The following is a 26,534-nucleotide window of genomic DNA, read 5'->3' as shown; positions in this document are numbered from 1 at the left end:
ATCCAATCAGGTTTTCAGGATTTCCCTAATTAATTTGCATGAGATCTACTGCATTTGTATGCAAATAGATCTCATGCATATTCATTTGGGACATCCTGAAAACCCAACCTGGCAAGGGTCGTGGTTGGATGCCCCTGCTCTTAAGAGATTCCAACAGTCTCCTCTATTCTTTTTTCCTCCCTACATTCTGTCTATCCTGCTCTTCAGGGTTCATATACAAAACCACCGAAGACAAAGGCGCGCGCCAACAACTGAGCGCAAGACGAAAGTGTGCGCCGAAGAAAAAGAGTGTTTTTAGGGGCTCCGACGGGGGGTTTTGTTGGGGAACCCCCCACTTTACTTAATACAGATCGCGGCGGCGTTGTGGGGGGTTTGGGGGGTTGTAACCCCCCTCATTATACTGGAAACTTAACTGTTTCCCTGGTTTTTAGGGAAAAAGTGAAGTTTTCAGTAAAATGTGGGGGGTTACAACCCCCCAAATCCCCCCCAACGCCCCCACAACGCGGCGCGATCTGTATAAAGTAAAGTGGGGGGGTTCCCCCCACACCCCACGTCAGAGCCCTTTAAAACAGTCATTTTCTTCAGCGTGCGACTCCGCGTTGCGCTCAGTTGTCTGCGCGCACCTTTGTCCCGGCGTGCTTTTGACCCGACACCGCTCTTCAGTACCATATTGATTCTAAAAATGGCCCAAGCTCTTATTTTTTTTTTTTTAAAAGGGTTTTCTGGCGTCTAGAGTGAGCTGTTAATGGTGACCCTCCATCCTGCCCCCCCCCCTAATGATGATCACTATTTATCTCCCCTTTTCTCTCCTCCACCCCCTGTGATGGCCGGATCTCTCCTCTTACCTCTTCTTAAAGTTATGGTACAGGACCTTGAGCGTGTGCAAATGCTGAAAGCCCCACACCATAACCTTAAGATGACATAAGAAAAAAGATAGGTTAGTGCGGAAGGGTGGAGGACAGCAGTGTTGGGGAGGGGGGGATAGGCCGATATTGGGGGAATCTTAATTTGGTTTGAAGATCAAATTTTCTGGGGTTTTGTGTCCCTAAATATGTGGGAGGGGTGATAAGTAGACATTTATTAGAAACAATACACTGATTAGTTATTCTGTAACTGTAATGTTAATCTAGAATGATCAAACCATGTTATCTGTGAATATTAATTTAGGATTTGAATGTTTAAGGATATGCGAGTGTTAATCTTGGAAGTTAAACGATACTGTACAACTATCATTGTAACCCATTTGACTAATTATATAACCTGTCCAAATATTATGTATGGAAAAGCGGAGACTTAGAGGAGACATGATAGAAACCTTCAAAATCATGAAGGGCATAGAGAAGGTAGACAGGGACAAATTCTTCAGGCTGTGGGGAGCCACAAGTACAAGGGAGCACTCGGAGAAATTGAAAAAGGACAGGTTTAGAACAAATGCTAGGAAGTTCTTTTTCACTCAGAGGGTGGTGGACACATGGAATGCGCTCCCGGAGGCTGTGATAGGCCAGAGCACGCTACAGGGGTTCAAGGAGGGTCTAGATAGGTTCCTAAAAGAAAAGGGGATTGAGGGGTACAGATAGAAGTAGAGGTAGGTTATAGGAATAGCCAGAAACCACTTCACAGATCATGGACCTGATGGGCTGCTGCGGGAGCGGACCGCTGGGCGCGATGGACCTCTGGTCTGACCCAGTGGAGGCAACTTCTTATGTTCTTATATTCTTATCTTGTAACCCGTTCTGAGCTCTCTCGGAAGGATGGTATATAAAACTAAGGGAGAAATGGTAGAATTTAAACTCTCTGTTTATATTTTATCTATGGACCTTGCACCAGTTAGGCAAAGGAAGGTATGCATGCACTTTCCTTTTGGAGAACTTGCTTACAAAGATGCACCTACAGATCTTTGTATCTGAAATTCCATGTATGGTTCTGAAATTGCCAAACTACAAATATAGCTTCCTTTGATCTAATCCTCCCTCCCCCATGGATATCTTCACTTAGTATGAATAAACATGCTTTACTTGTATTAAGGATGGGCAGTTTTTAGAGAGCCCATTTCCAGGGGTTAATGGTTTTAAAAATTGCTCTGTGAACAGAATTGCACCTTCCACTTAGAAATACCATTTTGTTTCTGAACACGAAATGCATGTCTGTCTGTCCTTAGGTGTTCTTTGACTTAATGCGGGAAGTGAGAACAAAGAAGATGTCGGAGAACAAGGACAAGAACGGCAAGAAAAGTGGCAAGAGCAAGAAAAGTTTTAAGCAGAGATGCTGCTTACTGTGACACTTGGAGGTTGTTGGGGTCTCGTCCAGTACCTTTAGCCACCAACAGGAGCCAGTCTCAACACCCACATTTGTTTTCTGATGGGGTGATGCAACATGCGGCATTCGAGTGTTGGTTACCTTTCTGACCTGGTTGATCTCTTCTTCCACATCTTTGCTCTTTCGTTTTATTTCCTTTCCTTTTCTGATAGACAGGGGGGGGAGGTAGAAAATAGCAAAAAAAGAATAGGATGTAAAGCAATGAATTCATTAACTAACACCAGTTTAGAGAACACAAGAATTCTAGCTCCCTCATTTTACTTGAAATGGGAACCAGATGCTTCCACTTTTCTCAGTTTACCCTTGTTCAGTTGAATTTGTACAAGAACATGAAATATTGCAATGATAAAAAAAGTTAGTTGCTTTGATAGCACTACAACGGAGCCCTTATTGAACTGTAATCTTTCCTGGGGGGCCTTGAGAAATTTCCTCTTTTTTTGAGGAATCTGTTGGGGCTTATTCAGCCATGAAATTGGTAAGTCAAGGGGTGTGTTTCTGCTACCTCTAACTGTATTATACGATTTGATCCACAGATGATGTGGAATGAAAGTTCTTGCATGCCAAAAGAGAGCGAGAGAGGCAATGGGCCGAGTAGGTTAAGCTGCTGCAAATGTGAAATGCTTACACATCACACGCTGTGGGGTGTCTCTGTGATAAGCTGTCTATAACGCTGATGGTTGATGGAAACGTTCCTAGGGACTGATTTTTCAGAGGCTTTTTTTCATTCTGTGTCAAATGGGAGGAAAAGCCTAGTGAACCAGGCCCTAAGTGTTTTCATGTGCTATTGCATTAGCCCTCCTGAATGAAATAGGTATGTCGTTTAGATTAAGAAGAACTTAAAAGGAAAAAAAAAACTCATCGGGATAACAGTTGCTGTGATGCAGCTCTAGCATTTGTCATGAATGTGACCCAGAAACACTGTCTAGGTCGTTAAAGGAGATCGTGGAAGGGCAGTAGCGCACAGGCTGATTTTTTTTTTATGTTTTGTGAAATGAACCAGTGTCTGTTCAATGTTCTAATTACACGCGGCTTGCCCTTTCTGTCTTTAAAACTGTTTGAGAGGTGTTTCCTCTTGCTTACAGACATATAATGGTGCCACCAATAGCCATCTGTAATCGTGATCCTTGCCCTCGCCTGCGGTCTCAAAATCAACAGGATTGCGATTGCAGATCACTGCGGTCTCCTGGAAAATTGAAGGCAAAATTAGGCTATGTGCCTAATAAACTGGGGAAATAAAACAAGCTTGTTAATTCCTTCCCCCCCCCCCTCTCCGCCTTTTACAAAGCTGTGCTAGGCTTTTTTTTATCGCAAGTGTCGGCGCTAATACTGCCACGGCCGGCGATAAGAAAAAAAACAGCATGGCTTCGTAAAACCGGGGAGGGGGGAAGAGGGGGAGGGAATTAACAAGCTTGTGTTATTTCCCCAGTTTTTCATGATCATTTCATAGTGATTAGGATCTGATTTACTCTGTAGATTAGAGGTAGGGTTTAGGTTTGTGCTCCCACAGGCTTTGCGTTTGCTTCCATCTATATTACAACAGAAGAAATTGTTAGATATCATCGGAAACTGTAACTACTGTCTAATTGAAACACAGACTATTTAAATGCTGCGAAGAAAAATCAGAATGCCAGCTTTTAAAACTGTACATAAAAGAAACTTTATGGTAAGCATTTGAAACAAGAAGATGAAAGCTGGACCTATGGTCCGAGGGTCAGGTGTCGCCCAGTCAATTGTTCCTCCAGCAGCTTGGAACTTGACAATCAGATTGAAGCATTTACCATTTCAGTCTAGATCCTGTATAAAATGTAATTTTGGTTTTGACCTGGTTACTGAACCTTTTAGCAGAAGGCTAAGGAGGTATTTAAAAGCTGACTGACTATACCTTCTTTGCAGCTGGAGTAAAAACAGGTAAAAAGCTTTGAGGTCTTACCAGAATGACAGATGTCTTATCTTGTTGTGTTATTTGCACAGATTCCTGTGTCTGAGAAGAGATCTGTGCATTCTGGTACTGGACTACTATTCTGTCACCAAGTAAGTCTCCCAAGAGTCATTCCCTGATATGGTTTTCCTTTTGCTCCTTCAGATTTAATTATTTGCTTAAAGTCTTTGGGATTTTTTAAAAAATCCATTTTGATTATATAAAATATTTTGGCGATTCCTGAGCCTCAGGCTGAGTGTGGCTACATCAGATCAAAGAGGGGCAGGAGTGACCCTAAGGAACATTTTATATTTGACTTGGTCAGACTAGATGACTGGGTCACCAAATGGTGCTATGCTTACCGTATATACTCAAATATAAACTCATCCAAATATAAACCGAGATATCATCCCCCCCCCCCTTTTTTAGGGGAAAAATGGTAACTCAAATATAAATTGAGGGTTTATATTCCATCTTTCCTCCCCTTTCATTCCCTGTGGTGTCAGGCATTCATATCACCCTCCCTCCTGGTAGTGTCCTTCCATCATTGCTGCAAGGCGGCGCCTCCCCCCCCAAGCTGGCAGAGTTCTCCTTTAATAAGTGAACTCCCCTCCACACTCACACACACACACAAGTGAACTGGCAGAGTTCTCCCTCCCTCTTTGCCCCCATCCCCACCCCCAAACTGGCATGGCTCACCCCCTTGAATCCCCTCCCCCTACTAGACACAGTGGAAGATCTCCTGCAGTCTACTGTACTTCTCTGGTGATCTAATGGTGCATTGGAGCAGGAGTGATTCCCGCTCGCTCCTGCCCGTTCTCTTTCTAATGAAAATGACTGTCACAACTTCATGTTCACCTCTGAGACATCACGGGCAGGAGTAAGTGGGGATTGATTATGCCCCAATGTACTGCTAGTCCACAAGAGACGTACAGTAGGCCGGGGGGAGGGGGCCTTCCGATGGGTCTGGGAAGGGGAGAGCTGTGTCTGTATTGGGGGGGATACCTGTAACCCGTGCTGAGCTCTTTGGGGGACAACAAGATGGAAAACAAATTAAACAGGGAGGAAGGAGAACTATGCTGGTTTGTGGTGGTGGGGTTGCTGATGGCAAGGGAACAGGAAGGGTGTTGGTGGAGGAGAAGGAGGAACACTACTTGGAGTGAGGGTGGTAGGAATGTGGACAGTGGAGAAGGGAAGGAGGGGAGGACTCAAAAATAAAGAGACCACCCCCATTTTGGGGCCTTTTTTGCCCAGAAATCTCAGTTTCTAGTGCAATGTAGACAGTCTAGTGGTCTTGAACACAAGGGTTTTGCATCTGAACCTGCAAGTTGCTTGCAGAATGCTGTCGATCACCTTTTGAACTCTGCCCCTTCCCAGGGAGCTGCTCCTGTCCCTCCGTTATTTTTCTGCAAGCAAGTTGTTCAGAAGTTTTTCTGCTCTGCAGTTGTATTTTTTTCTAAGTGTTCGGTCAGATGATTGGTGCCCAGTTTCCCCACTTGCAGGGAACTACAAGCCTATGTAGGCAGTGGATGTCAAGCTATGACTGGTTTGTGCCTTTTTTTTTTTTTGGTGGTATGGAGCTTGATCACGAAGGTAGAGATGACATTTGCAATCCGATAAACTTCTATGCTAACATTTAAACATAAAATGAAAAAATTGGCCTCAAATGTATAAAGTCTTTTCCCTTTTGGTAAGAAAAGGGCCTGCAGTGAATGACGGTCACTCCTTGCCATGTATAGTCATGAGTTAGCGGTTGCCTACTTAGTGACTGGATCATCAGGATCCGTTGGTTGTGGTGTTTAAGAAGAACCATTGGGCAAGCACATGGATTACCTCTAGATCGGGTCATTATCAGCACTATGGTTATTTGTAGATAGACTTTACTCTTCCATTATGCAGCAATTCATGAGGAATTTCTTTTACTATTATTGCCAGAAAATGTGATGATAATGACTCAGTGTTATACTATTTATGATCTCAGCCCTACTGTAGAATTTGCAATGCCAGAACATGCAGATGTCTTCCCCCTACAAGAAAACTAAATCAACCCAAGATTTCATATCCTCTTCCTTTTGAAATCTTGGCTTACAAAGTGAAAGTCTTGCCCACCCCCCCTCCTTTTTTTATTTTTTCTAACTTGCAGAGTTTGAACACTATTCCTACTTATGCCATAGTTCCCTGCTGCTGATTTTTTTTAGTGATTTCTGCTTGCCATTGGTGATATACTCGTAAGGTAGAAAGCATCCACAAGGAAAGTAAAAACTCCACACTTGGCCTTTGCAGAAGATTTTTGGAAAATGTCCACTTCAGATGGTGTTCACATTGACCATAAGGTGGTTGACAGTTTGCCCTTGAAGGTGCATTTGTCATTTCTGCTCGGTTCTCTTCCACCCTCCCCTGAATTAATAAAATGCAACTGGTGTATATTATTTTCTACCTTCTGTATGGAAAATTTTCCCATTAAAGCCCATGGCAGGTACTTTTATGGCTTGTTTGATACAATACACTTCATGAGGTGGGGCTCTGGGCTCTCAGGTTTACACACGCAAGGCTAGGAAGCAAGAGAGCATGGAATATTTTGAGAGGGGTCAAAGGGTAAGGAAATCATATCAATAATGTGTGTACAGTGGCAAAGTAAGAGGGAGGCGTCCTCCCGCTCCTTGCCGTGTGTGCATTCGACCGTACCTTTTTTTTTTTTTTTTTTTACTTCCCCGGTGCGAGGTTGCTGCCTGTGTCAGTATCAACGTGCTCTCTGACATTACTTCCAGGACCCGTGCCTAGAAAGTGACGTTAAAGGGCGAGCCGACACCGATGCGGGCATGCTGCTCACCCCGGCGAAGTTAAAAAGAGAAGGGGGGGCGGAAGTAATGGGCGCCGCTCACCCTTACTCCTCTGTGTGTGTGTTGTGGAGGACGACAATCCAGCATTCATACTTGCAGCATTTGGGGAGCACTGTCCCCCTTGTCAACTTCAGACTACACTTACAGTTTGGAGGTTTATCGTTTGTTCACTTTTATAAAGGATTGACAGGTAGTTCTTTAATTTATACTTTGAACAGCCCAGCCCTGGGATTGATCTGCAGAAGTCTAGCACTGATACGAAAACACAGGAGCAGAGGCTTTTTGGGGGAGAGGGGGGAGTTTTTGCATCCTTAGCTGAGTAAGATGTCTGTTGTGAGCTCTGTCTGTTTCGATTCTGCTTCATTAAAATAAACCTTGGCTAAGTAGTTTTCCAGAATTTCAGATTAGGTTGCGCCAGCAGCAAGAAGTGTTTACACTGACCATGTTGTTGGAGAAATGTATGCTTTTAAACAATAACTTAATAAGATATTCTGAATCCAAACTACAGCAGTGGCTGAGTTTTTAGTCAAATGAAATTCATTCAAAGGATAAAGCAAGAAACCTCAGGGGTTGGTTTGTACAAAGGGATCGTGTTTCCTACATCTGTTGGCATTTTGAGAGTTGTAGGAATGCTGATGGGAAGAGTATTTTAGGGATATTTTCTCTGTAAGAACATGTCTGCCATTAGCATCCAGAAGATCAGCTAGAAATGTTATCAATTTGCTCTTAACCTCTTTCTTTGGTGTTCTGTTTTCTTTTTTAATTCAGACCTAATCTGACATGAGAATACTAACATTTGGAATAATTTCCTTCCTACCAAGCCTGACTTTCCAGGTTTCTCCGATGGAACTTTTAACATCGGATACTAATGCTTTGGGGATGGACTCTTTCCCCAAGTTCACAAACTGCCTTGCTGCAACAATAAAACTTGTGCTAGACTTAATGTAAATTCAAACGTTTTCCCCTTTGAAATATATTGCATAGCTTTACAAATCTCATATCATTTTCTTGTTATAAAAAGCCCTTTTTATAAAAAGTGCATTTAGCCATTTTCTGTTCATTTTCATTTTACTAAGCTGATTTGTATTAATATTGTATAATAAAAATTGGTACCTTATTTTCATTATGTTGTATGTTTATTTTATTCACTTGACTGGAGATTTGCTCTTTACCTTTACCTCCCTCCACCAAAGGATTAACATGTTTTGCTTGTTGCTGATTTTGGCCGATTCCCAAGGCTGCATGTGCCAGGGCAGCAAAGATGGCTTGTTCCAATTATGTCTGAAAGTTCTCATATAAATCCAAAATATATCAAAGTTGAATGTGGTGCTTGTTTCCAAGTTTCAAATGTGACCTATAATGGTTGATACAGCTGCCACAGTCATTTACACAAAGTGTTCACTGCATGCAGTGAAAACAAAATCAATTCTACCAATTCCCTTATCTGCCGTAACACTGCAAAGTAGTCACTGGGCTTTCTCTCTTAACCAGCAGGAGAGGGGGAGCTATAATAGAGATGTTTAAATACCTACGTGATGTAAATACGCACGAGTTGTCTCATTTGAAAGGAAGCCCTGGAATGAGGGGGCATAGGATGAAGTTAAGGATGGAACAGGCTCCTGGAAGAGGTGGTGGAGATAGAGACTGTCTGAATTCTAGAAAGCTTGGGATAGTCACATGGGATCTTTTAGATTGAGGAAGACATAATGGTTACTGCAGATGGGCCTTTATAGGCCATCATATTTCTCTGTTTCTATAACTATAGAGTTCTATGACATCACAATGCAGGTGTAAAGAGCCTTAGCCTATAGGAAGAGGAGATGCAAATGTTAAGAGCCTTAGCCAATAGGGAGAGGAGGAGACAGTGGATGCTGTGGATGGGCCATTTGGCCTTTATCTACCATCATGTTACTATGTTTCTATAATAATAAAGTTCTATGACATCACAACGCAGGTATAAAGAGCCTTAGCCAATAGGAAGAGGAGATGCAAATGTTAAGAGCCTTAGCCAACAGGGAAAGGAGGAGATAGTGGATGCTCTGGATGGGCCATTTGGCCTTTATCTGCCATCATGGTTCTATGTTTCTATGAGAGTGAATCTACCAAGAGAGGGAATCTCAGAGAGAGCTTTAAGGTTAGCCTTTGCTTGCACCATGATGTTCAGCTAATTGTATTTAAATATCGGCTAAAAAATGGTACCCAATTTAACAATTGAAAGATTTGAAATACTTTACAAAATATATTAGATATAAATTCAAAGTCAAGTATAACAATTTAATAGGAATTTAGTTTCATTTATCTCCAAATATTTTTAAGGTGGCATAAAGGAAATAAGGATATACTTTTTTTTTATTGGACTAAAGGCATTTTATGATGAGCTCTTGAAGGTAACCTTTCTTCAGATCAGAAATAAGCAAATGTTGACAAATATCAGTATATATAAGGAAAATATTTTTTAAGAATAAATAAAAACAAATCTTCCTCCTGTGGCTAGTTTAGTCCAGACAAGTAGGTTGAATCCTCATACCAGGCAGCAGATGGAAGCAGAGAACACTGATATTTCAGTTGCATCATCTGGGTTAGAGATGATGCAGCCCCAGAGCTTGCTTGTATTTCTCTGCTCCTTTGTGGTCTCGTAGGGGCAGAGTCTCAAAACTGAAGTGTGCCTTTAATGTGCTCGCTAAACTGGTTCCAGCCGGGTTAGCAAGCGTGTATTTTAGCGATGGATTATCAAAAGGGCTTAGCGAGGTCTTTGCTAAGGTTCTTCTGTTAAGAAATTTTGCTAAAGTTTTTTGTTCTCCGCACTTTACTTGCCGTATTGTGAGATGAATGTGTAATTGTTAGATGCATATGTTAGACGCATTTGTGATTGCTAAACGCATGTATTAGATGCCTGGGACGCATGTACTAAATACATTAGATGCATGTATTAGACGCATTCGATGCATGCATTAGACACATATGTGATTGCCAATCGCATTTATTAGACGCATGGGATGCATATACAGTGGTACCTCGGTTTACGAGTACACCGGTTTGCGAGTGTTTTGCAAGACGAGCAGAACATTTGCAAACTTGGTGCCTCGTAAACCGAGCGCGCCTCGATTTGCGAGTGTCCTCCCCCCCCCTGCGAACCAGAACCCTCCCCCCCATGATCCGGCACCCCCTGCCGCCATTGGGTACCCCCGCACCACGACCTGAGGTCCCCCCAACCCACCCGAACCCTCTTCTTACTTTGATGTAGCCTCCACACCGGCACCAGCATGTCCTGTGCTGGTGCCAGTGCCCGAAGATCTGCCTCCTGTGCTGGGCCTTGAGCATGTGCGCATGCTCAAGGCCTGAGAGTTCACGTACCGGCACCAACACACAGGACATGCTGGTGCCGGTGCCAGTGTGGAGGCTACATCAAAGTAAGAAGAGGGTTCGGGTGGGTTGGGGGGACCTCAGGTCGTGGTGGGGGGGGATGCCCGATGGCGGGGGGGGGGGGGGGGGCCGGATCACGGGGGGGAGGGGCCTTCGGGGGGAGCAATGCCAGTTCTCGAGGGGGGGAACCTATCAAAGCGAGTTTCCATTATTTCCTATGGGGAAACTCGCTTTGATAAACGAGCATTTTGGATTACGAGCATGCTCGGAACGGATTATGCTTGTAATCCAAGGTACCACTGTATTAGAAGCATGTATTCGATGCATATGTTAAACGCATGAGTGATTGTTAAACGCATATATTACACTAATTCACCCAACACAACCACTTACTATCAGTTACTGGCTACATCTTAAGAGCTAAATCAATCCGTTTGCTATCAACTAAACAAACTAGAAATTGGGAGTGTTAGAAAACCAATATAGCTATTGAGACAGGAAGATTCATATTACCCTGCAAACATGAATTTCCTATTGATTTTACTGATCTATCTAATAAGCGGTAGCATGAAAGATGTTAACTCACTCTATCCACAATTATGTTCAGTCCACTACCCTAATCTATCAATCAAGCACATAATTAACCCACAAGAAGACAGGGTAAATCATATTGACGTAATCTCAAATAAAAGAAGACATCAACGAACCCCTAAAAAAAGAATAAGGAAAGTAAAACCTATCAGAACCACTACTCCTATCAAGCCTATCACATCCGCCTCTGTTCCCTGTGCATATCTTAATACTAGATCTGTCGGGAATAAAGCTTTCCTAATTAAAGACTGGATCATCAGCAAGCAAATAGCCTGCCTTTTTCTAACCGAAGAAGATCCAATAATAATTGATCTTCTACCAGATAATTTTAAAATCCTTACGCTAAACCGTGAGGGAAGAAAAGGGGGAGAATTAGCAATTATTCTTAAGAAAGGATTTGAGTTTGAACTATTGGATTCCAAAATGACCAATCAGTTAGAAATATTAGCCTGTAAAATTAGCAATAAGGAACTAGAAGAATCCCTATCTTGCATATTATTCTATGTCCCACCGAAAAGCTGGCCGAAAGCCAAAGAGGACTTTTGTGAATTTGTTCTACATAATTCAATTATTCCATCTTACAACATCATCACAGGTGACATAAACATACACCTAGATGAAGAGGACAATCCAGATACAAAAGACTTTAAAAATTTTCTATTTCTATTCAATTACAACCTCCCTTTACCCACACAAACACATGAAAAAGGTCATCACTTAGATGTAGCTATGTCCACAAAGGAAATTTTAGACCCTGCCATCTGTCTACCTGATGGCACCTGGTGTCACGATATCTGGTCTGACCATTTTACTTATTATTTCAAATTAATCTGGACTCATTTAAAATCTAAAACACATCCAAGGATAAAAAGAGAACATCACACAAGGGGTTATATCAATCCAGAGGAATATTGGTCACAATATGAACTACAAGCGGAGATAGGAGAAGGAGTCGATTTCTGGGATCACTGGATGAAAACTAGCACATCCATTTTAGATAAAAATTGCCCCTAAACGAAATAGCAAAAGCTGCGCAAATAAATATAACAAATGGTTTGACACCGAACTTCTAAAAATGAAACAACTAATAAGTCGACTGGAAAGAATTTGGAAAAAAACAGGAGAATTGTCAGACCGTAACAACTGGAGATCGAACATAAAAATCTACAAACAACTGATAAAAGACAAACATAAAAAATTCTACTCTTCTAAAATCAACTTATCTAGCACTAGTTCAAAAGGAATCAATACAAAACAGCTGTTCAACTTGGTTACGAACCTATTTGACACCACACGCCACACTCAACTCATGCACAATATTAAACTACCTTCAGCAAATGATTTAGCACAGCATTTCGATTCAAAAATTAAAAACCTAAGAAACAACTGTTCAACAAATGACACTAACGGTAATCAAATAGCTAACATACAAGGAAATGAAATACCAGCAGACATGATCTGGAGTTCCTTTCAAGATTTAGAATGAAATAATTATATCAAACTATATAACAAATACTCTAAATCATACTGCAGTCTGGACACATGTCCCCCAGAAATTATGAAAGTGGCTCCATTAGAATTTAAACTATCTTTGCTGATAATGGTCACATAATAATAGCCCCAATTCCAAAAAATAGCAAAGAATCATCAGCACTGGTAACCAACTATAGACCAGTAGCATCCATCCCACTTATTGTAAAAATCATGAAAGGATTGGTACATACCCAACTGATGGAATATCTTGATCAGTTCTCTCTCTTGCATGAAACTCAATCTGGTTTTAGACCTTTGTTCACTACTGAGACAGTAATTGCGGCTATCTTAGATAATCTGCGTCTCTTGTTCAGTAAGGGCCTTAATGCCCTGATCATGCAATTTGATATGAGCTCTGCCTTTGACCTAGTTGACCATGGGAAAATGCTACAATGTCTAGATGCAATTGGTATTAGGGAAGAGGCGTTGGACTGGTTTCCAGGTTTCCTTATCTCCCGTACCTATCAAGTACGTTTCAACCACTATCTCTCCGATACCTGGAGCAATCCATCTGGCGTACCGCAAGGATCACCACTATCCCCATTGCTTTTCAATGTCTACTAGGTGAGCAATTGACCCAGCTGGGGATAAAATTATTCAGTTACGCAGATGACTTTATGATCATCATTCCATTTACTAACTCTCTTTCGGAAATTATTCCCAAGGCATCAGAAGCACTAAATTTGATGGAGCAATGGATGACTGAATTCAAACTGAAACTTAACTCAGAAAAAAACCAAATTTTTTGTAGCTTCGCCACACCAGTTTGACACCAAAACACCGCTATGCATCAATAACCTTAGTTATCCTATTCAGTCTACTATGAAAGTATTGGGTGTAACACTAGACCAGTGCTTAACCATGAAGGACCAGGTAGACTCCTTAATCAGAAAGGGTTTTTTCACTCTCTGGAAACTTCGATCCATTAGGGCATATTTTGATATGCCAGCATTTAGAATCCTGGTACAATCCCTCATACTGAGTCAACTTGATTACTGTAACATCACCTATGTAGCAATTTCCCAAAAGAATATGCGACGATTACAATTAGTGCATAATGCAGCGGTCAAACTGATTTTGGGGCTGAAGAAGTTTGATCATGTGACACCTTACTACCGACAGCTGCATTGGCTGCCGATGGAGGCACGCGTAAAGTTTAAGTCCGCCTATTTCTGCTTTAAAATACTATGTGGTCTAGCCCCTAAATACATAACTGACCTTTTCTCCTTCTCGGCCAACAGACATAAGAGAAGTTCACATTTGAACTTCGTTTCCCCTCCAGTTAAAAGGATGTAAACTCAAAAGACACCATCAACACCTTCTCTCACATCAGGCAGCATTATGAGGTAAAGATCTAGAACAATTGCTTACGCCTACTACTTATGGGGAATTCAGGAAACGCCTAAAAACATAGCTGTTCCTGAAATATCTAGGCAGCTGACCCGCACAACTCTTTCTCCTCAATGGCTGATCCCTTGATTAGTTAATCACTAGCTTCCACCCTGTTAAGTTCAATTTATTTGTACCCTCTTTTAATCTTTGTAAACCGCATAGAACTTCACGGTCCTGCGGTATATAAACTGTTATTATTTTCCGAGTTCTCTAGCAGTCTCCGATACGGCCATGCCAAATGTATTACAACTAGGCCATTAATATTAAAATGATCACGCCGAGCGATTCTCTATAATCACCAAGTGATTCTCTAACCTCATTGTGCCACACTTGCAGCCAAAATTTAATGAGGGGTCTAAGCTGTCATTGCCTTACTTGCTGATCAATGCCTGAGCGCTGATTGGCTCAGGCACTGACAGGAAAGTAAGATTTGACAGCTCAGACCCTCCCGCCTCACACAAATTAAAATAATATTTTTTTTTTAAACCCAAACAAATTGAAAATCAACAGGAGAGATACCTATTCTCTCCTGCCCCATTGCACAATCACTCAACACTGTTAACTCCTCCCCCACACAAATTAAAATAACTTTTTTAATAACCCAAATTGAAGTTTGGCAGGAGATGCACACTCTCCTGCCATGTCACATAATCATCTAACACTAATAAATCCCCCTCCCCCTGCAGTGGAAGAGATGTCCACTCCCACCGCCAAGCAATGACCCCCCCCCCACTGCTGATGTCAAGTTACCCCCCCACCTGACCCCCTTCTGGCAGCGGAAGAGATGCCCACTCCTTCCCGCCAATGATGTAAAGTGACCCCCCCCCACCTGACACCCCCCCCGGCAGTGGGAGAAATGCCAACTCCTGCTGCCAAGCGATGTACCCCAACACCCTGGTAGTGGGAGAGATGCCCACTCCCACTGCTGATGTCAATTGACCCCCCTACCCGACCCTTCTGGCAGTGGGTGAGATACCCACTCCTTCCCACCACTGATGTAAAGCGACTCTCCCCCCCCCCCCCCCCCCCGCAGTGGGAGAGATGTCCACTCCCTCCTGCTGCCATGCAACCCCCCCCCCCCCCCCCCCGCCAATGGTGTATTTTGGTCCCTTGCCCTGACGCAGCCTATGGTGAAATGCTGGCTAACCTTAGTCGGCAGTGGACCGAGAGCAGAGATCGATACAAAGTTTCAGAAGATAATGAACAGCAAATTCAGCATTTCATTTGACAAGATAAGTTTATCTTTCTACTTTGCATATCAGTTTTCAAAGTTTATAAAATGTTCTGAACTTTTATTTTTTTTTTAATTCTTTATTCATTTTTATAACTTACATCAAGTGTAACAAAAAGTAACATCATTTTACCTTAAATATATCACTTGAAATTCTATAATTAATCATACTCAATATATTTTATCCCATTCCGTCCCAACTCTTCAATATATCTTAACACATATATCATATAATAAAGACTTTCCTTTCATTCAAAGCACCTGGTGAAAATTCAAAATATTACCACCCCTTTTCCTGGTTCTGGACTTTTAGGCATTAGTTGAATTTATCAAAAATTATTTTCTGATATGCAGGAATAAGTTAACCTATGAGGTGTTTTCCCTTTCTAGTATAGCCTGCAAGTAAACGCACTGGCGACATAGGGGGATGTGAGGTGTTTTTTCTCCTTTGAACAATAGCTTAAATAATTGCAGCCAAAATCAACTGGTCAGGATGACGGGTCTTCTGACTGTTCAAGCCATTTATTGCCCCAGGTACATTAGATAGAGTGTGAGCCCGAATGTAAACCACTTGGCTATAAGTGGTATATAAATACTAAAAATAAATAAATAAATAAGGCTCTCCGTAACATATAATGCTAAACTTCCACCAATTCAATCCACCCTATCACTGTGATATAATTGTATCCTGGTATCACAGTGTCTCATTGGTTATCTTCCTTCCACCAGGTCTCAGAGATGTTCTATATTTTCATATTTTAGTGCAATAGATGTTCTCTCTCCCATCCTGTTTCTTAGGCTTGTAATATTTGCATATGGAGGAAAAGTCTATAGTCTATAATTGAGAAAGACATGGGGGAAGCTACTGCTTGCCCTGGATTGGTAGCATGGAATGTTGCAGCTCTTTGGGATTCTAGAATCTTGTCACACTCTGGGATTCTGGAATCTTGCTATTCTTTGAGATTCTGTATGGAATGTTGCTACTCTTTGGGGTTCTAGAATCTTGTTACTCTCTGGGATTCCGGAATCTTGCTATTCTTTGAGATTCTGTATAGAATGTTGCTACTCCTTGGTACTAGTGACCTGGATTGGCCACCGTGAGAACGGGCTACTGGGCCTGATGGACCATTGGTCTGACCCAGTAAGGCTATTCTTATGTTCTTATTTCAATATCCTTGACAAGTGTAAATCATCACTAATTTAGATCCTACTGCCAAACCTTTATCAGGTGACCTTCCTGACTATCACCAATTGGCCTCTTTCCTTATGCTTAGAAACTATCTGGGCCAGTAGTAGAACCACTGCCTCTGCACCCAGAGTTTGTGACAGCAAATCCCAGCTTTTCTCCTTGTGACCCTCAACAAAATCTTCCACCGCTCTCAATGCAAATCCCACTCTCTCTCCCCTTCACTTATAACTGCCTCTCCCTATGCACCCTAGCATCCCACTTTCAACATGATTGGTAAGAGACATTATTCAGTGGCCCTACCCGGCTTAGTGCAACAGAGTATCAATGGTTGGATGGCTCAAACTGATTTAAGTGGGCGGGAGGCCCAATGTCTGGTGGCATGCGACACGAGGTTTATTCCAGAATCCCAGTTGTGAGGGTGGTAACACTAAATGACCCAGTTATGGGTTTAAAGCAGTGAATCACAAACTGTGTGCTGCACGAGACATCCTATACACGAGTCAGCCGGCACTGGCGCCACTCTGCTCCCCTCCCCCCCCCCGGTGTAGTAATATCAGGGTTAGCAGATAGAGGGATTTGGAAGTTTGTCCTAGTCCCTAAGCTCAGGGCCCACGTCTGGAGGTCTTCCGTGCATGTGCAGCCATCGTGATGATGTCATGTGTGCTTGTGATGTCATCGCATTGACCTCCACGTGTGCGCAGAGGCCCCTCCCTCCCCCCCCCCCCGATGTAGGCCTGAGTTTAGTGTGCTGGGCAGAAAAAAATTTGCCAGACACTGGTTTAAACAAGTAAACTGACCATTAGCAATTGGAACCCATCCCCCCTGGAAAAAAAAATATGTCCATGCTATTTGAAGAAATAAAATTGTTAACGTTCTGGGTCTTCTGCACACATTTTATGAATCAGGCTACATAGAATCTTTTTCCTTTTTTTTTTTTTTAATGACAGTTCATATATTTTTTAGCCTAAAAAACTAGCACAGGTACTCAATTGTAGACCATTTAGGAAATAATAATAATATATACATATAGAGTTTTACATAGGGCATTTTTTTCACAAGTACAAGCATTTCATGCAGGATTAGTTAATTCTTCTATTTGTATCAAATGTGAGAAGGATTCCAATACTTTGTCTCATGCATTTTGGAAATGTCATCTGGTCAAATCTTTCTGGTCTGCCATCCTATTATTTTTGGGGTCATTATGGAATTGTCAATTGGTTGAATCTCCAAAAGGTGTGTTGTTTGGTAAGGCAGCAGCTTGTGGGGTATTTGGACATGAAAGATGTATTATTTTTCAAAAAGCATGTATGATTGGTCATAAATGCATATTACAATATTGGTTACAAAAAGATCCTCCAAATTATTGGCATTGGAGGAATCAATTCCATCGTTTAATTTTATTTGAGGTTTTTGAGGTTCGTAAATTTCCTAAAAGAACACGATTATTTTTAAAAATCTGGGATCCTTATATACAAAAATTATCCTCGAAAGCTAGAAGTATGATTCTTAATACTTTATATTAGATTTAAATAAATGTGTGTTTTTTATTTATTTATTTATTCTTATTTAAATATTTTTGTTTATTTGGTGTTTTGTGTCGCCTTTCATTCTGGGGTAGGGAGGGAAATTGGAATGCTTTTAATATATATGTATGGAGTGGTGAGGGGGGATATAGGGGAAAAGTGATTTAGATATATTAAAATATATTTTGGAGGAGTGATAAAATGTTTATGCAAAGGTTTTATTGTGAATTTGATTGTAAAGAATGTCTTTTTGTATCATATTGTTGTATATTTGTTTGATTCCTTCAATAAAATGTTATAACATAATAATAATAACAACAACTTTATTCTTCTATACCGCCACAATCTTGCGACTTCTAAGTGGTTTACAATCAAGAGTGCTGGACATTCAGCGAAATACAATAAGTAGATATTCAGAGGAAATACAGAGATCAGAGACCTCAGGAGGCAATAGTATAGAAATACAATTTGCTGAGCGAAAATGTAATATGTACATTTTAGTAGGTAATGTCCGATAGGACCTGTTGGGGATAAATAGCAACGTAAAGTTACGATAAGATGAAGATAACAGATTATATTTATAACAGTGCACAGCTAGCTTGCGCCGTTCCTTATTCTTTTTCTTGACTTTCAATATGATTCTTTAATAAAGCAACATTTTCACTTTCCAGTCCCAAAACAAAAAAGTAGATTGTTTTTTTTTCCATGCAGACTCATACCGATACCTGCAGGGAAGAAGATCAAAGCGCGAGCAACAGCTTCACGGAAGGGGCAGTTGGATTAAGATGAGCGGCCTATTATAACGGCTTTAAACACGATTTTTTTTTTAATTTATACAGAATTTAATAATTTACAATATCAGATGATACCAAGGAAAAAAAGGATTCTTAGACATAATTTAACAGTAAATATACATACAAAACAATATTCCTTTCAAAGCCCACAACAATGGGGAGACATGGCACCATATCTAATTACAAAAAGATAAGAAGAAAACAAAGTTCTTGATTCATACTTTTATGAATTTTTCCTGATGTATCAAGAGCTACGCAATTCAGAAGAAAAGAATTTCTAAAGTTAAAAACAAGGGTTTTAGCTCTTGATGCATCATATTATTCAAAATTTCCATGCAAATGTCTTGTTAAATTACAAGACATTGAATATGTATTTTGGGATCCCATGCAGTTGCAAGAGTTTTTATTAGCTAGAGAACAGAAATGATTTTTTTTTTCCTTTTCCTTTTGTTGTTTCACAACTGAGAATTTGGAGGCGGTAAAAGTCCCAAGTAGTACTGAAGGGTTTAAGATTCATAAAAGTATGAATCAAGAAAACACGAATTAAAACGAAAAGAATCAGCATTAGGAAGTGCCGAAAAAAAAAAAAAAAAACCTCTTGGAGGCGTTTCCAAAGGTACTCGATAGGTGGCGCTGCAGTCTCAGTCTTTACTCGCCTGTGGACCCCGGAGCTCGAGCTCTGTGAATTGCAGAGGCAGGACCTCGGGCACAGTGCAGTGCATGCGTCCTGCTTTGCAACCTTACCTGTACAGAAATCCGTGCTTTTCATCAAAGAAGCAATTATAAATAAGGAAAACGAACTGTAACTGTCTACCACTGACAAAGAGCCTAAAATCAAAGGGCCTGGCGGAAGACAAACGAGCGAAAAAGCTATAAAGCAAGCAAACTCCCACCCACACAAGAGATCAAGGATTGATCCCGAAAACTATTTTAAAAAGTAGATAAAAGAGGAGTTGGTTATAAGAAGGAAAGAAAGGGGGTCGGGACTTTCCCAGTGCAAACGGACTTTGCAAAGATTTTTTTTTTTTTTTTTTGGGGGGGGGGGGGAATGGGATGCAGAAGACAAAGAAAGTTGTGGCTCGTAGAGGAGGTGGGAGAGTGTTGCAGAGCAGCAGGGGCTTTAAACACAGACGTGTCTTTGTTGGTGCTCGGATCAGAGGGGGCTTGCTAGTTTATAAAAGAACTCTCAGACCGAGCCCTGGGTGGCTGTGTTTACTGTCAGGTTTTATTACGGAGACAGGTTTGAGACGGGCGGCCCCTCTCCAGCCTGCCAGGCTTTGTATATACTGTATACCTGAACAAGGAGGGAGAGTGTGCGTGCAGAGAGGCCAGAACAAGGATCCCTGCAACAAAGCACACGAGCCACAGACATAAAAAATAAAAAAATTAGACCTGATCCAGGGAAAAATGCATAACTAAAAAGTTCCACCCCCAGCAGAGAAAAAGATTCGTTTCCCCCTAGCATGGCACCTGTACTGCTATACCAAGTAACGACATAAAGCAAATCATTTATTAAATAACTAGGGATTTTTTTTTTCTACCTAGGAAAATGCTTGTGAGGGGAGATTCCCTGGGCAAATCCCCCACCCCCACATCCCCACGCTTTTTGCCTCTTTGGCCGGGATCAATACCACTTTGCCCCAGAGCCTGTTTTTTCTCGGGTCAGATTTGCTGCTTCCTTGCATTTTCCCTCTTCAAGGCGAGAACATTTGTTGTAATGGCCAGATCAGGCTTCCTTTCCGCCAGTAGTCGCGTTCAAAATCGGCCCAATATCTGCAGACCAGGAAGTTACTGCGATAGCCTAAGGGGGCAACTGGCTTAATCTCCTGAAGAGCGAGGGAGGCTCTGCAGGAGGCTGTTATAGGTTGCAGGTCCCACGTGGTTTTACCTCCTGTATAAAAGTTTCAGTGTAAGGGCCCAATGTGGGGATTGCAGCAGGGCAAGAGAGAGAGAGAAAAAAAGTGGCGATCAAAGGCAGATGATCCCGCTAAGCCTGCAAAGGGAGAGCGCGAGCACGGAGCGGATGCTAGACGGCTAAGGCGCGCGCTATCCACGCCGAGCTTTACGCAGCCGCGGGGGGATGAGCGAGCGGCGCTGAGAGCTCGCGCCGGCCGCGGATCGGGCTCGTCGCGCTGAACTGGGGCTCGGCCATGGCGTGGCCGCTGCTGCTGCTGCTCTGCGTGGGCTGCGCCGGCGGCTCTCCCGCGCGCCCCACGGAGCAGCCGCAGGACACCTGCTCGTCCTGCGGCTCGCGAGCGCCCGAGCGCGACTTCCTGGAGGCGGTGAAGCGCCACATCCTGAGCCGGCTGCAGCTGCGCCAGCGGCCCAACATCACGCACGCGGTGCCCAAGGCGGCCATGGTGACGGCGCTGCGCAAGCTGCACGCGGGCAAGGTGCGCGAGGACGGCCGCGTGGAGATCCCCAGCCTGGACGGGCACGCGACGCCCGGGCCCGACCTGCAGGAGCAGAGCTCGGAGATCATCAGCTTCGCCGAGACAGGTAGGGGATGCGCTTTTGGGGGGGGGGGAGAAAACAGGTTTCAGGTTATTGCCCCCAACCAGCTAATAAGGGTGCAAGGCTGGGGGGGAGAAAACAGGTTTCAGGTTATTGCCCCCAACCAGCTAATAAGGGTGCAAGGCTGGGGGGGAGAAAACAGGTTTCAGGTTATTGCCCCCAACCAGCTAATAAGGGTGCAAGGCTGGGGGGGGGAGAAAACAAGTTTCAGGTTATTGCTCCCAACCAGCTAATAAGGGTGCAAGGCTGGGGGGGGGGGAGAAAACAAGTTTCAGGTTATTGCCCCCAACCAGCTAATAAGGGTGCAAGGCTGGGGGGGAAGAAAACAGGTTTCAAGTTATTGACCCCAACCAGCTAATAAGGGTGCAAGGCTGGGGGGGAGAAAACAGGTTTCAGGTTATTGCCCCCAACCAGCTAATAAGGGTGCAAGGCTGTGGGGGGGAGAAAACAGGTTTCAAGTTATTGCCCCCAACTAGCTAATAAGGGTGCAAGGCTGGGGGGGAGAAAACAAGTTTCAAGTTATTGCCCCCAACCAGCTAATAAGATGCAAGGCTGGGGGTGGGTGAAAACAAGTTTCAAATTATTGCCCCCAACCAGCTAATAAGGGTGCAAGGCTGGGGGGGGAGAAAACAGGTTTCAGGTTATTGCCCCCAACCAGCTAATAAGGGTGCAAGGCTGTGGGGGGGGGAGAGAAAACAAGTTTCAAGTTATTGCCCCCAACCAGCTAATAAGGTGCAAGGCTGGGGGGGGTGAAAACAAGTTTCAAGTTATTGCCCCCAACCAGCTAATAAGGGTAGTCTTTGAGGGGGAAGAAGAGGGTAAATGAAGCCCCCCTGGGAATTGCATTTCATTGTATATAGACCAGGTGAATCTGGGAGAAATGTGCAGATTTTTATATCAAATGAGACAGTATAAAGCAAGAATCAGGGATGGAGGGTGGAAGTGGCTTCCAAAGTATTGAGGGGTTTCGTTCTTATATTGGGGGCTCAGTTCTGCATCCAAGGTGACATTTTCAGCGTTAAGCGTGCACTCAGTGACAGCTGGAACTGTTCCTTTAGCTGTAGCAATAAACTATTCCTGTGATCAGATAGGAGCCGACCCGTTGACACCTCACAGGAAAGTGCAAATGACTGGCATCTGGGAGAAAAGTAAATTTCACCTCTAATGGGCAAAGAAAAATCCATTGTTGAAGTTTAATACAGTCTGTCTTTTATTATTTGGGCTTTATGCAGAGCAATTCTTTCCCGGGTGTTATTTTAATGTTGCACCCAAGCAGCTGGGGTCAGTAGCAGGCCTAGAATGAGGATGGAGTGCAGTTGGGATCTAAAGGGTGAATTCTGAGTGTGTTTCCATGGTTGGTTGGAAAAACGGAACAGAATGCCTGTAAGGCGCTGCCAACCTTCTCCTCCACGGTCACCCAGCTTATTCCATCTGTTTCTGAACTCCTGGGCGCTGAATGCAGTCCGTCTGCTTTTGCAGCACCACCTTTTCATTAAGGTTGCTAAGATTCCAGGAGGACATTGGCCGTTCATAGTTTAATCTCCCCTCTGGATTCCTCTACAGGCATCTTTAAAAACTGCACCTTGCAAATTGGATTTGGACTGTAAGAGGTCCGTCTCGGAGCGGGGGATGGAATGTGGGGCTGATCAGATTCACCCCAATCTGGTGTAGTTTCTAGAACCTGTGACGGTGGCCATGTGGAACATGTTGTGTTATCTGCTAACTTTCCATGTTCCCGAAACACATTTTGGGGAATAAGCGGGCACATAAGTGTTAGAATAGGATTAAATTATGGACTCACTGGCTACATGAAAAGTTAACTGGTAAAACCAGCTCTTTGTTGAATTAATGCTCCTCTTTTGTCCTGCGCAGATGATCTCACAGCCTCCAGAGTCCGCCTGGCTTTCATGATATCCAACGAGGGGAACCAAAATCTGTTTGTCTTCCAGGCCAACCTATGGCTTTACCTGAAGCTGCTGCCTTACAGCTCAGGAAAGGGCAGCAGGCGAAAAGTCAGGGTCAAAGTCCATTTCCAAGAGCCGGACAACAGCAGCAGATGGAACTTGGTGGACAAGAAAGTTGACCTGAAGCGGAGCGCCTGGCACACGTTTCCCCTGACCGCTGCCGTTCGGGAACTCTTTGAGAAAAGGGAGAGGAGGCTGAATTTGGAAGTCCAGTGCGAGGGCTGCGAGGATTATGCCGTGGTGCCAGTGTACGTGGAACCCGGGGAGGAGTCCCATCGGCCCTTTCTGGTGGTGCGTGCCAGGCAGGCTGACAACAGGCACCGGATCCGGAAAAGGGGCTTGGAATGTGACGGAAGGACCAGTCTCTGCTGCCGGCAACAGTTCTACATTGACTTTCGACTGATTGGCTGGAATGACTGGATCATTGCTCCTTCCGGTTACTATGGGAATTACTGCGAGGGGAGCTGCCCGGCATACTTGGCCGGAGTCCCGGGGTCAGCTTCCTCCTTTCACACAGCCGTGGTGAATCAGTATCGAATGCGAGGGTTGAACCCAGGGGCTGTGAACTCCTGCTGCATTCCGACCAAACTGAGCACAATGTCAATGCTGTACTTTGATGACGAATACAACATCGTCAAAAGGGACGTTCCCAATATGATTGTGGAAGAATGTGGCTGTGCCTGATCAAAGAAGACACGAACAGTTCCCAAGCCAGACGGAAACCAGAGGAGAGTCCCTGCGCAGCCTTTGCGTCCGGCAGGACGGACCCTGCCGGTGTAAAGCGAGGGGAAATGCATCGTTTCAGCATGAAGCTGTGGACACCGGGCCCTTAAATTCTCCCATTCCTTGTCTGAGCGTCTTGTGAGAGAGATTTTATTTTAGAGCAAAAGCAGCTTTGACTGAAGGGGGATGATAGACAGAATTTTTGCCAGCCTGGGCAAATGAGCGGGGAAGCAGGTATCTGGCCTTTCGGGCCTGACTTGTCCTAGAGACTCCTGCTCCGTGCACAGCAAGAAAAGGAGATGTATTCCTGAACTTGTGAGTCAAGAAATGACCAAACGTAAAAGGACTTGACACTTTGTTTTGCTATTTCTAAGAAAGCTGCACTCCACCTTGGTATCAAGGTGATAACTTCCTCCGAAACTCTGGGAAATCCCTAAATACAATCCCAGATATTTTTCTGCTTCTCCCAAGCACTTCCAGCAAAAGGTATTCTACCAGGGACCAGCAGGGACCCCAGACTCTTGCTGCATTCTATGCAGGGGACACCCAGATCCTCTTCCTGGGCCTGGGGATCCTTTGGTGCTTTTGCTGATCCCTGGACCAGCTCTGTGGCACTAAAAAGGGCATTTTGCATTTCCCCCCCCCCCCCCCCATCCTCCGTTTCACATCTGCAATATGCCAAAAGAAAACCCAGAACAATGCTAAAAGTTGCAATCCCCTGTCTTAAGGAGCACTGCTGGGGGACCAATGAAAAGCGTTCCCTAAGAATTAAAAAAAACAAACAAACAACTGAGCAAACCGATGGACCTTAAAAAGAGCCCCGCAGCACAGGCAAGGATGAAGGCGTATCTTGAAGCGCTTCAGTGCGTTTGGTAGCCAGAGGGCTTGGAGAGGAGAGCAGCACGCACTGAGTTTCTGTCTCACGTGATATCCAGGCGGGGGCTGGGGGGGGTGTGGGTAGGAGGACCACAAGATCAAAAGCAAATAGAACAAAACTGACACAGCAAAGCACTTGTAGGACTCCTTAGATGCAAATCTGATAGCACTTGCCCGTCTCTTTACTTTTGAACTATGGCGCTTCTAGCGCTCTTAAATCTCCCTTTCTTTGCTTAAATGTGTTCCACTCAAGCTATGCAATACGTGTTGACCCAATCTAAGCAAGCTGGACTTCGGATAATTCTTTTTTTTTTTTTTTTTTAAGAAAATAATATTTTTTTATACTTGAAATGCTTCACTTCCTTTTCCCCCCCTCCTTTGCCCCTCGAGTGAACGGTTCATTTTGAATGTTTGCACTGAGTTCTTAGGTAAAGTGAAACAAACTGCCATTTGAAGAAAAAGAAAAAAGAACATGATAAAACAAGCAAATGTTATTTTTATAGTTGCAAGAAAGAATAGAATACATATTATGCATAATTTTGGAACCAAAGAGACCAACTTAGTAGGTAGAAGTCTTTCTTGAGTGGTAAGGCCGTGGTGTGTGAAATGCGGTCCATGTGATCCGTCTGCCCCCAGGCCTGTCGACTATTTCAGGGTACAAGTGGATTCTGTTGTCCATTTCAACATGTCTTTTTCTGTTCAATGTACATTTGGAATGTGGAACAAAAACAAACAAAAAAAAAGACTTGTAGAATGCAGAAGTGAATTCCTAAATTCAAGGTTGTATGTTTTATTTAATAAAGTTCTGTCTAGGGTTTCTGTTATGTAATTTAAAACCAAACAATTTTCACTTAGTTTGCTGGTTAAAAGCGTTTTACATTTGATGTACAGTTGAAATAAATGAAAAAGGAAAACCCCTAGATGGTGACCGTTTTTGGGGAGCCCGGGGCACTGAAGGGAGCATACCAAAAGGGAAATGGGCGCTGTGGGCCAGATTCTATAAATGGCGCCTACATTTGGCTACTCCAGGTGCCCAAATTGCAGCACCTAACTTATCCCCACCCTCTGACGCTCATAGAACTCCTATGAGTGTTTGAGCTGTTACCACCACAGCTGGCGCTAAAAACCATGCTATAGTTTTGTAAAAGGGGGGGGGGGTTAAATCTGCGTGCAATCCGAATTGAATTAACAAGCTTAATTGGTGTGGCAATTGACCATACTATTGATCTTTAATTTAAAAAAAATGTAAACAGTCGAGGGTTGCGCACGGATATCGGCACAATGCCTAGTGATGTCTAAACCGAGGCGCCCTCTGACGCCTAACTATGTCTACCTGAAAAGTAGGCGTGGTTACGGGCGGAGAATAAGCATGGTAAATGGAGGCGTCCGTGATTTGCACCGGTATATTAGGCCTGATGTACGGGCGGCCACCTCTATGATGCCTAGTGACGCTTAAGTTCTCTTAGGCGCCGCTAGGCTTTATTCTATAAAGGACGCCTAGCGGTTGATTGACAACCCTGAGGACTGTCGCCGTTTCTAGAATCTGCCCCTGTTAGTCTCCATTGGGCTAGGCATGGATTGTTATGGGATAATACACCCTATGGCAGCGGTCCCCCAACCCTGTCCTGGAGGGACCACTAGCCAGTCAGGTTTTCAGGATAGTCCTAATGAATATGCATGGAGCAGATCTGCATTCCTGTCATCTTCATTATGTGCAGAGGTCTTTCATGCATATTCATTAGGGCTATCCTGAAAACCCAGCTAGTG

At 43.4% G+C, this 26,534-nt stretch overlaps 2 protein-coding genes across 3 annotated transcripts in view; both read left to right on the top strand.

Moving 5' to 3' along the window:
- Positions 1-8,197, top strand: part of RALB (RAS like proto-oncogene B) — a 53,807-nt gene extending 45,610 nt beyond the window's left edge. For both annotated transcript variants that reach the window (XM_033945798.1, XM_033945799.1), the window contains exon 5: positions 2,159-8,197. In XM_033945798.1, the coding sequence (XP_033801689.1) occupies positions 2,159-2,278 (120 nt within the window). In that variant the 3' untranslated portion in view covers positions 2,279-8,197. The remainder of the gene's footprint in view (positions 1-2,158) is intronic.
- A 12,388-nt stretch (positions 8,198-20,585) lies between these two features.
- Positions 20,586-25,687, top strand: INHBB (inhibin subunit beta B). The gene is made up of 2 exons (XM_033946849.1): positions 20,586-21,189; positions 23,077-25,687. The coding sequence occupies exons 1-2, from the start codon at positions 20,841-20,843 to the stop codon at positions 23,850-23,852; spliced, it is 1,125 nt and encodes a 374-aa protein (XP_033802740.1). The 5' UTR covers positions 20,586-20,840; the 3' UTR covers positions 23,853-25,687.
- The last annotated feature ends 847 nt before the right edge of the window (positions 25,688-26,534 follow it).

The sequence above is a fragment of the Geotrypetes seraphini genome, chromosome 5 (genome assembly GCF_902459505.1).
Source record: "Geotrypetes seraphini chromosome 5, aGeoSer1.1, whole genome shotgun sequence".
Classification (NCBI taxonomy): Eukaryota; Metazoa; Chordata; class Amphibia; order Gymnophiona; family Dermophiidae; genus Geotrypetes; species Geotrypetes seraphini.
The sequence above is the reverse complement of the archived record's forward strand: the minus strand, read 5'-3'. Positions and strand labels throughout refer to the sequence as shown.

What these genes read in the sequence shown, in the direction of transcription:
- INHBB (XM_033946849.1), top strand. Translation starts at nt 20,841, where the DNA reads ATGGCGTGGCCGCTGCTGCTGCTGCTCTGCGTGGGCTGCGCCGGCGGC. An exon ending in CATCAGCTTCGCCGAGACAG is followed by an intron (nt 21,190 to 23,076) that starts GTAGGGGATGCG and finishes TGTCCTGCGCAG; the next exon opens with ATGATCTCACAGCCTCCAGA.